This window comes from Argiope bruennichi, chromosome X2, assembly GCF_947563725.1.
Source record: "Argiope bruennichi chromosome X2, qqArgBrue1.1, whole genome shotgun sequence".
NCBI classification, from domain to species: domain Eukaryota; kingdom Metazoa; phylum Arthropoda; class Arachnida; order Araneae; family Araneidae; genus Argiope; species Argiope bruennichi.
In genome coordinates this window covers 103,698,535-103,713,166 of record NC_079163.1, presented here as the reverse complement: position 1 = coordinate 103,713,166, position 14,632 = coordinate 103,698,535, and the positions used below count along the sequence as shown (strand labels likewise).

At 29.6% G+C, this 14,632-nt stretch overlaps 1 protein-coding gene across 1 annotated transcript in view; it reads left to right on the top strand.

Moving 5' to 3' along the window:
- The window catches only part of LOC129959832 (uncharacterized), an 86,887-nt gene extending 74,668 nt beyond the window's left edge, over positions 1 to 12,219 (top strand). The window contains exons 2-3 of the mRNA XM_056072725.1: positions 11,675 to 11,809; positions 12,128 to 12,219. Coding sequence (XP_055928700.1) covers positions 11,675 to 11,809; positions 12,128 to 12,219 — 227 coding nt within the window. The remainder of the gene's footprint in view (positions 1 to 11,674; positions 11,810 to 12,127) is intronic.
- Positions 12,220 to 14,632: the final 2,413 nt, after the last annotated feature.

Here is a 14,632-nt window from a genome sequence, read left to right as displayed (position 1 = left end):
AAATCAAGCCATCAAAAGAAAACGGTGGAAGAAATAAAACATCAAATTCACATTGTGGGTAGAATCCAGTCGTCGAAAAGAAGGGGAAAAAAAAAAAAAAGTCAAACTTAAAAATCTTCACAAACTTTCTGAAAAGAAAGCCTAACGAAAAGAAAAAAATTTAGGACGAAAGAGAAAGATTTTATAAAAGGAAACTTTCCTCCAAAACAACGAATAAAAAATACAGCCGGAAAGTAAGAAAAGAATAAAAAAAAAACAATAATAATAATAAAAAGAAATTCAACCAAAACAGGCGCCAGTCGCCAAAACCAGTAAACCTTGCAGGGCACCGCAACCTTGTGAAGCCGGTCCCAGGAATTTGACGGTTTCTTATATAGAGGCTCATGAGAGTGTGAGTGGCAAATGGGCGGTCCCCAGACGTGGCTGCAAGCGACCCATGGCACAGGCGAAGAGCCCGCCCCACAATGCTAGCCTGCTGACTCACCGAATAGAGACATCAAATTGAGACGGGGCCGCAACTTTTCAAAAGATCACCAAGAACTCACTCTGTGATAATAAGTAGGGTTTCGCAGCCTGGAACAAAGAGCTCTGCTTTCTAAAAAGGGTGGGAGGGCGCGCGTTCTGTCACAATTCGCGCCAATGTTTTTGGGCCGCCGAGTGGAGATTCATTTTCGCGGAGTTGGCATTTAAAGTACCCCCGCTATTCAGTGCATAAAAAGGGTTAGAAATTGTGGAAAAGATCCGGAAAATAAGCTTGATTTAGTGGACTCCCGTCACGGAGGTCGAGTGGTAATTCAGCTTACCTCCAAGAAATGGTCCCAGTTTTTTTGTTTGTTTTTTACTTTTTGTTTCGAAGTAAATTTGGCGCAGTTTATTTGAAGTAAAAATATTACTCCCATTTTTTCGAAGGATGTCCTTTTGGAAATGTAGATATACGAGTAATTTCAAATAAAGGGACCTAAAACAACTTTCTACCACTGAAAAGCAATGAAATGTAGCTAGTTTACATAATAAGTTTAAAAGCTGTATATATATATCCATTTCATTATTCCGTTGTAAGTTGATTAAATCGGGCATGGCTGAGATGTTTTGAATTGGGGGAAGAAGGTTAAGAGTCTCAATTTGATTGCAATTTTAATTATTATTATTCTTGATTTTGGAGGTACTCGGTTTGCTCTGCCGTTCAGATTACTCCTTAAGGAAAGGTTTGGTTAGATTACTGTGATTATCTTTCAGGGTGTATCACGAATATATGGATAAGAAGTTATTGAATAAGTAAGTAGACTCTAACTTCCTTGGTGGATATAGTAATGAAATGAAGCTGTTGTATACAGCTGATGTCCATGATGGACTCTTCTCCTATGAAGGAACGTATTTCCAATAGTAGGGCCTGAAGCAAATAATCGCGGCATCGATAATTCAACTTTCCCGATGCCTAAGTAGTGATTCTTTTTCGGTAACCCTCATATATAAAAACTAAATCAGGTTTTTTTTTTTTTTTTTTTTTTTTTTTTTTTTTTACCTCATATTCTGTCCAGGCACTCAGAAGCACTTTGACCATTAGAAGGTGTCACATTTTTCATTTTTCATGAGTCCATGTCTGTGGAATCGACTGGATACGCTAGATTAAATGGGATTGGTCAGCAGCAGCAGAACCAAATCAAACCAGATTGCCAAATCAACAATCTATTTAAAGAAGAATAATAGAATTTCTAAACAAACCAATAGGTTTATTCAGAAATTTGCATTGGTTTACATACAAAATTCTTCCCACCATTTCATATCATCAGGTGTATAATTTTTGTTCAAAATTCATATTTTAGTCAGAACCAACTCAGAAAACTAAGAGCTCCCTGATCTCTGTTTCACGACTTATATACGTGTTTCTACACATATCAAGAATTTGAAAAGAATTCCATGAAATGAAATAACTTTTGTTTTAAATGCAAAGATTTATTTCAAATAATATTGATTATTAGTTCTTAAATTGTATTTAAATATTCATACATTTTTTAAATTCATTAGAATTATATGCGAGCGTATTTAACCGTTTGTAATGGTACATCTTTCCTCGTATTGTTGAAGGGTTACTGACTTACGTTATTTTCTTATTACTTTGATAATCATTCGACATATGAATCTTTTTAACCAATTAACTGTGGAATTTATTTTTTAAAGTCCCTCAAATCCGCCTTTTTAATGTCAAGCGATGACGCATATGCACGTCGAATTCAATCCGATTGTTTGCTTTGTAAATTTTGCATCGACCTAGTTAAACTCATTTATATTAGCAGCTTTTGTTTGGTGAATTATTTCTAGAATGAAGTTCACATATTATTCATTAAAAATTCACAAGAAATCTCAATTTAAATTATTCATCACAATTTAAAATTTAGGCATTGTAATAATTACATCTAAACAGTTATAGAATTCTAAAAACGTTCATTGAAAATCAACACTTCGTACCAAACTTATTTTTTACTAGATCCATAGTTTCAAAATGAATTTAATGTCTCTATTCTTCGATGCTTTGCGAGTAAATTAAGAAAGTAGAAGGGGAGGGGAGAGAAACATTATAATAAAACGTGAGAGTAAGAAGTAAATTCACGACTCATTGAGACTTCCTGTCGACTCTTACAAAGGGAACGTTTAAATATTTAACCCACCTACATTTCGAAGTTTAGCAGGTCAGAAACCACCCACGTAAGTGAATCCTTTCCCGACCTTGAGCTCTTCCATAATTGCACACTCAGGGAACATATACATATCAAATATTATATATATATATATATATATATATATATATATATATATATATATATATATATATATATATAAGCTATGGATGGGTGGCATAAGCAGAAATTTGAAACTCTGATAAGATAAATTACATTGTGTTAATTTTCTTAATATTAATAACTATAAACTACAGCATTTGCCCCTCAGTTTTTTTTTTTTTTTTTTTTTCATAAATTTAAATACGGCACGTTTTGTACATAGCTCCAAACTAGAGTGAAGGAATAACTACAAACTGCAGCATTTGCCCTTAAGTTTTTTTTTTTTTTTTTCTTCATAAATTTACATACGGCACGTTTTGTACATAGCTCCAAACTAGAGTGAAGGAAATTGAAATGATATGTCGAACCTCTTCCCTTTAATCTGGCGGGTTTAAAACTCGACATAGATCTACAATTATTGTGACAAGGCCGCGCATCAAATTTCATTTGTCTAGCTTGCTACCATTTTGACTTCTGATGTAAACATATAAAGTATAAACAAAGAGTGTTATTAGATTTGATCTAAAATTTGACATAGATATATATACGAATATGGTGAGAAAATCGTATGGTAAATTTGTTCCTTCTAGCTCGTTACGTCGAATTATCTTGTTCCTGTAGGTACAGACAGATAGACAGTATTTTCGCTAAGGGATTTTGTCTAAAATTAAATTGAAATATATTTTTTCCCTGTAAAGTCCTTTTGTATAATTTCTTTTAGTTCATTACATTTTTTTATCATCTTGTTCATAGACATATATAATTTAAAAAATAAAAGATTCCTTGTATATTTTATGTACGAGAAAGTAAAAATATCAAGAATCACACAATGAATAAAAATAATTAAATATGTTCGATTTATTTGAAATTTTTCTTATTTAGTTATTAATGTATCATTCAAATATAATATTGTTGCTCTGTTTGGAGCATTTGAATCACCGGCGTATGGTCTTAAAGTATTTGGCTTTACTTAGCGTAAGTAATCTGATAACAGCTGTAAGAATGACCTATACCTGATTATCAGAAGCTTTTGCAGGACAAGTATGGATTGCGTTTCCGGATGACGCGTTTTCCCCTTGTGTGAAAAGCACTTTGTTCAGATTTATATTGAATAGGTACTTTGTGAGGGATATTTTTGATTCTTCCGAAAAGAATGTGGAATACTATCGGAGAGAGGAAGATAAAATTGACTTGGTTGGAATTTAGGTTAATTCGACCTCTATGAGTCTAGGACGCAGTAAAATTTCAATTTATTAATATTGATTTAATAATAATGAATAGAATGTCTTGCTGCATGTATTTATGTTACAATCCTTTCTCTCCATCTTATTATCGATTTTCAAACACATTTGTACAGAAAATAAGTATTTGTGTCCGTTCATTCATCTATCACGGATGACGAGAAAATGAAATAGGCAGTAAGAAATAATCTTTACCTTCTATATCTATACTTATAATAAAGACGAATGTGTGTGTGTTGGCGCTCTACAAGCCAGACCATTTGACCAAATTTGGTACATGTATACCTTGGTTGTCGGGAGTGTGCACCTAGGAGCGATTTCTTTAAATTTTTAATTATAATTTTAAGTAATTTAAAATTAATCAATATTTTGATGTTTTTCCACGTTAACTTCCGAAAATATTACAGCACAAAACTGATTTTTACATCATCTTAAAGCTCAAAAAATATTCTTTTCAATGATAGCAATGACTTAACCTATAAAATAAGTTTCTTTTTTTAATGAAAAAATATTTTAATTATTTTATCACCATTTTATTTAGCACAAAATGAAAATAAAATTTAATCTGTACGAGCACGCTGTGAGTGTGTGGGAAAAATTAGCTTTTTTCAGATCGTTGCCAGCACGTTGACAAAAACTCAAAATGAAATATTCAGTTAACTCTTAGTGCAAACTAAACCTAAGAAAGTGTAATGTTCAGCACGATTTTGCATGAAACGGAATGACTTTTTAAAGCAGCAAATATTATTAATTTAATTGTTCAGTTTTATTTAAGGCATACATAATTTTTTATATACAGGATATCCGCTCTAATCAGGGTCCAACAGCAAATTTATGAAACTTTATTAATTGGTATATATATCTAATACAAAATGTCCTAAGTAAAATAAATAATCATATTTTATGCAGTTTGAATCAATAAATATTCTGATGAATTATGAATTTTAAATGTTCATTCAGATATCCTGTTCTGTGAGTCATTTTTAATAAAATATTTCTGAAACACTAATATTTTAAATTTAAAAAAAATGTTCCATTCTTTTACAATTAAAACTGATTTAGTTATGAAAATTTGAATGCCTCTATTCTATTTCTATAAACACGTGCGATTTTATTCCTCTCCATCAACCGTCTTGAAGAAAATAGCCAATCAGCGCTTGGACTTTCCCCGAGACTGATTGTCTAAAATAATGAAATTGTTGATTGTTTTAAAATAATGATATTCAAAGCTTTATAACTCGGGCAGGCTTGATCACAGAAGATTGAAACTTTAGATTGTCAAGATAATTTTACTGAATATGACTTTTATTTTGGAAAGAATTTATAAAATTTAGACTTCACAATTGTTTCAGAAGTGCATTTATTGATTGAAATAAAAAATATATTATTTACCACATTTAAATCTTTTTGAAGGTAAAACTGAATTTTACGATAAAGGAGATAAATTTTTATAGAAAATTTTTCTTTGAAACATTGCGCAAAGTATAAAAAAAAGCATTCTGTGGTACACGTAAAATTACAATGCTAAAGGATTCTATTTTATGTAGCCACTTTTAAAAAATATGGTTAGTTTCAACGAAAACTTTTTCGTATTTATTGAAGTTTTATCTCTTCTATTTCAAATTCAAATCTTAAGACAGCTGACAGCAAATAAGGGTGATATATAATACAATGATCAAAATATCGCAAGGCTTCTTTAATGATATGACTATCGAAATACGGAGCTTAAAAATATTTTACTGAAGAAGCTATTAAGAGGCCAAAGTACATAAATAATTAATTGAAAATTTTAGAGCCCATTACTCCTGTCGAACTAACCTATCACCAAAGGCAACTAGTACGGAATAAAAGAAAAAATAAAATGATAAAAAATAATAAGGAATAAAAGGGAAAAATAAAAAGGACAGTAAATAAATAATAAGGAATAAAGGAGAAAAAAGAGCAATTTTTATTCTTGATCACAAATCAAAATTGGATGATCTTTTGTGTGAGAGTCAAAATTGGGCGATTTGTATAAAAATGCCCATATACAAAATTAGTTTCATTATGATCAAACGAAAAGTTAGACTGGTCATTCGTGATCACTCCTTGACACAACAATGGACAGATGGTATTGTACGCCAACTTCACTTCAACCTTGTTGGGGAAATTCTTGCTAGAATACACCGCTCTTTGCATACTCACCACTTTCTCCCACCTGCATTCACCGACTTATCAAAGTCTAATCTAAATACCGTGATGGAAATTAGCAGGCAATGGATTCCTAACTTCCCATTCCAAACCAAATTTTGACAAATTTTCGCGTTGTCGATCGACTTTGGTGTGCCACCACTTCATTGATATGGCGTAGATTGATCACATAGAGATATATTTAATAGTTGTCACATTAAATCCTCTGGAAATCGTCAATCGAGACTCCATTCATTGATTTTGTGTGTCTACGCCGAAACTCTTTCACATTATTGTTCACATAATAAATGGATACATACACGAACAAAAGACACGTTATTCAAAAGATTGCTTTAAACCATTTAATAGTAACTATTTTAAAATACATGAACATAGCAAAATACAATGAGAACAAACTCGACACAACCATGCAATCGGTCACCAACTATAAGTTTAACAATTTTGTGTTCGCTATTGAAAATCTTATCTATATTTAGGAGGCAGTTTCATATTGCCGGCCTGTAACCAATGCAAGTACTGGACGGTGAAATAAGTGAAAAACATCACATGTATAATGGGTAAATTATAACATATTTTTCATACTTTTCTTTTTGCAATGCTTAAACAGTACAAATGAAAAAAATGATTTTAATTGGTTAGGTTTGCATGGGAACAAAACTTAAACATAAGGCTTCAGAAATTAAAAAGGTAACATTACTCAATTACTAAGCAAAATTGAAACAAATCCATTGCGCAACCGATTAAATTAATTAGGAGAACTGAAACAGGGTGATTAATTTCAAAAAATGTAGAATTAGAATTTTTCTAAGTACTATTTTGTGACAAAAAAAAAAAAAAAAAAAAAAAAATTGCATATTGTAATTGGTTTCGAATTGTTTAACTGCAACTGATTATATAACTAATACAGAGCTGGATTATTAGACAGGTAGTAGATAACTACTCCTCAACTATAGTAGTCCCGAAACCTTGAAATTTTCCCAGTATTTTCAGATTTATTAAATTTTGTAACTTCACTGAAATAAGAAGACCGTGCACTCGAGCTTATTATTATTAATCAATTACAGTTCAAATTTGGAAAATTACTCTAACAACAACAATCCTAATTAATTATATTTTGTAAATTATATTTTATGCTGCTTTGTAATTCTCAAAAAAAAAAAGCTGTTTTCTAATTTAAAAAATATATTCGATCCTATAATTAAAAAGAATTTAAATTGTGTTAAAATGTTTTGCCCTTTTTGTACTATTTTGAATAAAATTACTATTAAACTTAAATTTTGCGATGTTTTATAGGAAAAATGAAACCAAATCTCTAGAAAGTGATCCGAAATGCAACTATGTAAAAATCTGCTACTTAAAATTGCTGATACAGAGTTTAAATTAAATTCGAGATATATAAAGTATTAAATTCGGGATAATTCAAGATATAAATAATATATCTGGCTTTAGAATTTGGGGAGCTTAAAAAGAGACTTCCATTGCCTATATTTCCTCTTAAACTGAAAAAGAAGGAATAAAAGATGCAATTATTTTTAACATTGCAGTATTTTCTGTTTGACATTGAAATATGAGATTGGTTAAACAGCATTTTCTGTTTTTTACATAAACATATCACTGTTTTTTACATAAAACAATGATCGCCAGTTTTTTTTCCCGTTTTTCGTCAATAATTTTTTTAAAACATATACGTTAACGTGAACCTTATATAGGCTCAACCATACACGATTACATCAATTGTATTTTTCCTTTTTTTGAAATTTTAATTTTGAAAATTTAAATTAGCAATAAAGAAACTTCTTATTGAACTGTGGACATAAAATATAAAAATCTTAAAAAATTAATTAAAAATTAGTGTTTAATTAAAATTTAAGAAAAAATTAAACGTTAGATTACTTTTCCCTTATTTTTGAAATTTTAACTATGCCTTACGTGGATGTACACGACTGCTGTTCAAAAAAATATTCTTACAGTATAGGGTTAGGAGAATCAAATCAGACTCTTTAAGAAATTAAAAATCCTCAACAAGATTTAAAACTGAGAAATGACATGGACAGGTTAATTTTTTTTAAAAATCATGTTTTTTCTTTAACAATTTTTTCTGTAAACTGAAACAATCACGCGTCGTTGTTCTGTTGCAAAATGGAAAAAAACATTTTTCATATAAAAAAATGTCCTTTTTTTAAGCATCAGAGTTTTAATTGCTTTAAACTTTTTACTTACGTTCAGGTTTTAATAAATTTTTAAAAATTTTAATTTCTGAATTTTCAGGATATGCCTTCTTATAAAACATAAATTTACTTTTAAAAATTGATTAATTTTTACTATAAGTATTTCTCTGAAACTTATCAAAGAATAGCATTGAGGATTAGGAAGTTCTCTTTAGCATTGAGAACTATGCAAATTTAACTCATTCATTCATAATCCTACATCTCATTTAACCTCCTTCTCGGATATAACACAATACTTATTATCTCATAATAAAAAGAATATTCATACTCATTATAGTAAAAATAATAATAATAAACATAGTAATTACGTTAGAAACAGCAATAACACTAATAGCATGTAATGGATAATTCACTTTTCTTCAGTTTTTGCTATATATACCTAACTAGTCTTTTGCCTTACAGCAAAAATTAGGATTCCTTCAACATTCGCAAGCTATTTCTGGCAAACATATCGTGAGTCAGACTCGTTAATAAGTCGAATCTTCTACTGAATCCACACTGGAACCAACGACTTATTCCTCTCCAAGTTAGAGATTGATTTATTTATGCGAATTAATTTATCCTTCTGACATATATTTCTGTAAAGTCATCCAGTTTTCAGCACAATATTCTGTCTGATTCAACTTCAATATTCAACATTCAATATTCTGTTTCATTCAACTTCTCCTTTCGCATGTGAAAATATCACCTTCTTATATATTCACAAGAAAAGCAGCAATAATTTGCATTACTATATTAAAGCGAAGCGAGATATAATAATAAAAAGTATAGTGACAATAAGAGTAAGAATGAAGAATAGATAATAGAATTTTTTTTGTCAGTTTTTGTCTTGCATTACCATCTAGTCAATAGTATTGGTAAACAGCAAAAACTTGTAGTTGTTGAAATCTTCACGAGTTTTTTTTTAATCAGATTTAATTAACGTGAATCAGATGTTCCCGTGCAGGACCTTTTTCTGGATCAAAGACTAGAGCCAACGATTTTTCTAATCTGGAGATTAAATTTGTAGCCGTAATCCAGGAGTTTTTTGGATTCCTGCAAAATAGAATTGGAAAAGGGATTTCATTAAAGAATATATCTGCAATTCATTGACATGAAAATTAAAATTTACTATCTACTTTTCATAATAATTGTAGCAAATGAATACTTAAAAGGGAATTAGCAGCGAAAGCAGTTATCTATTATGTTGTAACGGAAAATTGCGAAGCCTTCAATTAAATCAATGTTCCGTGATATCTGTGATATGTTTTGACACACCTTTCAATTTTTAGGTTAACCTAATTATTACGAATTATATAATTATTTCTCTAATTTCATCTGCTGATCGAAATCATTTGTGCTATTTCAGTTGAATAAAAATCATTCGTAAAAGTAAGATGAAAAGAAAAAAAGAGAGAAAGAGAGAGTTTTCGGGCAAAGATCGAGGTGCGATTGTTAGTCACAACTCGATCGTTGTCGAGTTGCGAGTTATAGTTCTTGATTATATAAATAATTTGGAAACGTACTTCAAAAAACAATTATCAAGATAACTCTGACTGATGTTTCTTTGAAAAAAGAAAATTGTGGACGTAACTGCAAAGAATTACGATTGAGACATATTCCTCCAAGCAGAAGAGGCAGCTCTCGTCACTGAATTTCCCAAATCTATATATTTCTGAATTTTGCAAAACGGAAAATTCATAAAATAGGTGTCGAACCCATCAAACCATTTGTTACAGAAAAGGTTAAGAAAACCAAAACTTATAGAAAAGGATAAGTTTCGCAGCCACAAGAAACCTATCTACAAGCTTACAAAGCAGTAACAAACTATTGAAAATTCTGCCTGAACAATAATTATAAAAAGTTGAAGAAATATTTACAGTTTATTGCTCAGTTTAATCTAAATTCTGATAATAAATGTTGTCTTCAATATATATTTCGTTTTGCTACTATTATCAGGGACTAATTAAGCTCATCAACTACTACTATAATTATGGGAAAAAAGAAGGATTATAAATACGATGATTAAGTATTATCATCAAAATTTCACTGTGACTTCCAAAATACAAGAAAATCATAATTAAAGTTATTTTAAAACGCTGTTAAGTGTGAGTCACGGATCAGATTGATTGTTATTTAAGTCGAATATAAATGAAACAATGGAGTTTCGCTTGGAGATGGAAAAATATACACCAAACGCTTGCTGATAATTGCGCTGTGAGGACCATTATAAAGAAAGTTCACAAAATTAAAATCATTTGAGAGGAAAATCCCTCATACGAACTCGTCAAACAGAGAATATTGTAGACCAAAGGGAAACAATAGTATGGTACGGGCAGATGACTATTTAATTGTATGAAAATAGCAGTATATTTTAATAGCGAAAGATTCTTTGTAATTTCAAGAAAGGGAAATCTTGAAACAATCGCCTACGATTTTCCCAAGGCAAGAAATGCTCAAAATTCACTCGACCGTTTTTTAAACACACACACACACACACATATATATATATATATTATATATATATATATATATATATATATATATATATATATATATATATATATATATATATATATATATATATATATATATATGAACTGAATACACTAGATGCAAAGAAATATTTTTTGGTGAGATATATATATATATATATATATCACCAAAAAATATTTCTTTGCATCTAGTGTATTCAGTTCAAAGGTAAGATCATCCTGTTCAGCATCTATTGATTTACAGCATTTTAAAATCTCAATTTATTTCTAATTACACAGTAAATAAATATATAATTTTCGTAAAAAAATAAAATTAATTCATCATTCGAGATTATAAGAATAACCGCGTATATTATTTAATGTCTAACTGCACCTGTGAAACTCAAAGATTTAAAATTTGCATTTTGTTAAAGTTCATATTTTAAGAGAAATCAAATTTATATATTTTAAAAGATGCCATGCAGAAAATTATTTTTTCTTAAGAGCTAATTGATTATTCGGTCGTAAAAAAATTTAAATTCAATAAAAGTAATTTTAAAAGTAAAAAACGCCCAATTCTACCGAAAGGAATATTTTAATAAAATTGTTGGAATTATTACCTTTTAATGACGATGAAGTTTTCTTCCTCATGGTAATTATTAAAATAGCCAGTAGGAGTGATATATATATATATATAAGGAAATTTTTGAAGGAATCAGTGCTGAAATAACGGCATAGAAACAATCTGAAATCAAAAGAACGATTTTCAATTATATGCATATCAGAGCATGATGATGGTGGTGATGATGATGACGACGACGACAATTATGACGACGATGCTACTGATGATGATGATGATGATGACGACGACGATGAGAACGATGACGGTGATGATGAAGTTAATGATGATGATGATGATGGTGATAATCATAATTTTATTAAACACATTTGTAAAAATGCACTTTTATTGCTAACTAAAAAGTGGAAATAAACTTCAGCTTATTTATTATCATCTTTTTTGATGTTTAATTTATTTATCATTATTCTAATTATTCATTCTATTGTTTGGAATCGAGAAATCAATTTGTTCTTAAATTGCCTACTAGATGTCGCCCTTCTTTCATGATAAAAATGTAATGAAATCTCTCGAATAAATTTCAATTAAGCTCTAAAAATATTCAAATAAAGTATTTTTTTAGCAAGGTTGTCTAAGTCTAAATAAAATTTCCTAATTCTAGAACATCAGGAAGTGAATGAAAATCGAATTGAAAATTTCATTGCTACAGTCATAACTCAACGATTGAATTCTGATTTACGAGGAATCTGTTAGCTTATGGCCCCTTATCATTCATTTTTTAAACTTTATTTTATCTCATTTCCCAATTTTGTAAAATGCTCATCGCTGGGATTAGATGTTCTTATGATTGATATATTTCTCTCTACAACGCCAACATTAAGGATATGTTGATTCTAATGGCCTGTTTGTTTTACAGAAATTGATGTAGTTATTTTTAAATAATAAATAGAATTCCTTTATTGGTTTATTTTAACGTTCTTTTTTTTTAAATGTAAGGATTTTCTTGAATGACTTTTAATTTGTTCTATATCTCTGATTTTGAGTTAGAGGCTCGTTTGGTCAGCAAACTCGTACTTTAGCCAGTTCCGACGGTCAAGAAATTTTCATCTATCTATGTAAGAAATGTTTAAAAATTTAAATCTGGATAGGTCAAATCGTAAAACGGAAATTGTCTGCAGCAATAAATTATAGTCGTGTAGAGAAAAATTGTAGATAATGTTTGTGAGCCCTGAATGATTTTAGTTCAAAAAATCAGAAGTGAAATTAAAAGGAAGGAAATAAGAAAAACTCTATGGACTTTAAAATGATTTTTGACTACATTTAAAATCGGATAAGGAAATTTATTTACTTCCTTTGATACGATTTGTCAATAAAATTCTTTGCTACAATGGATAGTTAATAGGTTATTTGCACCCTTCTTTTTATCAGTTCTTCGTACTAGTCAAATAAATGTCATGTTTATGTAACTATGCAAGGGTTTTGATGGACGGTTGTAATTTTTGACCGTAATCAGATAACGTGGATGATGTTGCCAATGAGGTAGTGTTTGACTCCAACGAATTTAAAAAATGTTCATTTGTAAATACGATACTCCAGTTTTAAGCTAGAGACTGTCCTATTCCACCATGATTCTGTTTTCTTAACAAAATTTATCCTTTGACTTTTTTTTTAAATTTAAGAAAGTGATGCCATAACAGTTTAAATATTATCATTGCAAAGATCAGTTGTAACTCACCAAAATTCACAAGATATACCAAATGAACACAAATGTCTGCTTACGGCTGATTCTTTACTGAAATCGGGCGGTAACATCGGATCCTCCAGTTGTAAATCAGAAGTTCGTGAATATTCTAAGGCGGAAAGAAAAGAAAGTTCTATTTCAGAGACTGTCCTACGCCACCATGATTCCGTTTTCTTAACAAAATTTACCTTCTAATTTTTTTTCAGCTTAAGAAAGTGAGGCCCTAACAGTTCAATTATTAATAATGAAAATATCACATGTAACTCACCAAAATTCACAAGATATACCAAATGAACACACAGGTCTGCCTACGGCTGATTCTTTAGTGGAATCGAGCTTGTAACATCGGATCCTCCAGTATAGAAATTCTTGGGTATTCTGTGGCAAAAAGAAAAGAAAAGAAATTTCAAAATCAGAGACTATCCTACGCCATCGTGGTTCTATTTTCAAATCAGAATTTAGCTTCTATTTTTATTTATGTTTTTTACTTATAAATGTAATGCCATAATATGCCAGCTAATATTTTTGCAAATATCACTTGCAACTCATCAAAGTTAATAAGAGAGATAAAATGGATTAAAACAGATATTTTTTATACTTTTAAATTATATTAATATTTATAAAAACTATTATCAAATTTGTTCAAATTACTGTAAAATTTATCAAACATGTTCTGAAAATGTAAAGCTTAGTTCCATCTAGTTAGGAAAGATTTTAAATTAAGTCATTAAAATGACACAGCTTGAAAAAAAGATCAAGAATTTGCAGATTTGTTTCGTCAAATTATTATTATTTTTTATTGTTATGAATGGATGGGTTTTAAAAAGTAACCTTTAACTTTAATGTTTGCAATATAAACTATAGATAGATTTATTTTATTCTTTGCTTAAGAGGCATTCCATTTTGAATAATAATAAGTGTTAAATTTCTGCCTAAATGCTTTTTTGCACATTTTATTCTTATTATGAATGCATTTTATTATGATGATGATTAATTTCTTGTTATTAAAGCATTTTATTATTATTATCATTTTATTCCTATTAATAATGCATTTTATTCTTATTTATAATTTAAGATGGTTCAAAATTAAGTATTATATATATTTTTGATATTTCTTGAAAATCTAATACTAGTGGTTGACAATTTACCTGGTTTGATGTCCTTGTCACTGAAAATCCAATCGTTGAAACTTTGTAGGAGTAAATTTCTTTTAGAAGATTCTGAAGTTCTTTTAAACGATTACTTCACTGGTAGCTGAGCACTGTTACACTTTCTGTCTTATTCTTTATATTTTTAGTTTAATAATCAGTTTTACTCTCGAGGACAACCTCGCTTCACAGGATAATGACATGGAGTTCGTGAGCTCTTAGTAGGATTAACAATGTTTGGAATTGCATAAGCAGATTACGCTTCTTCATTAGAATA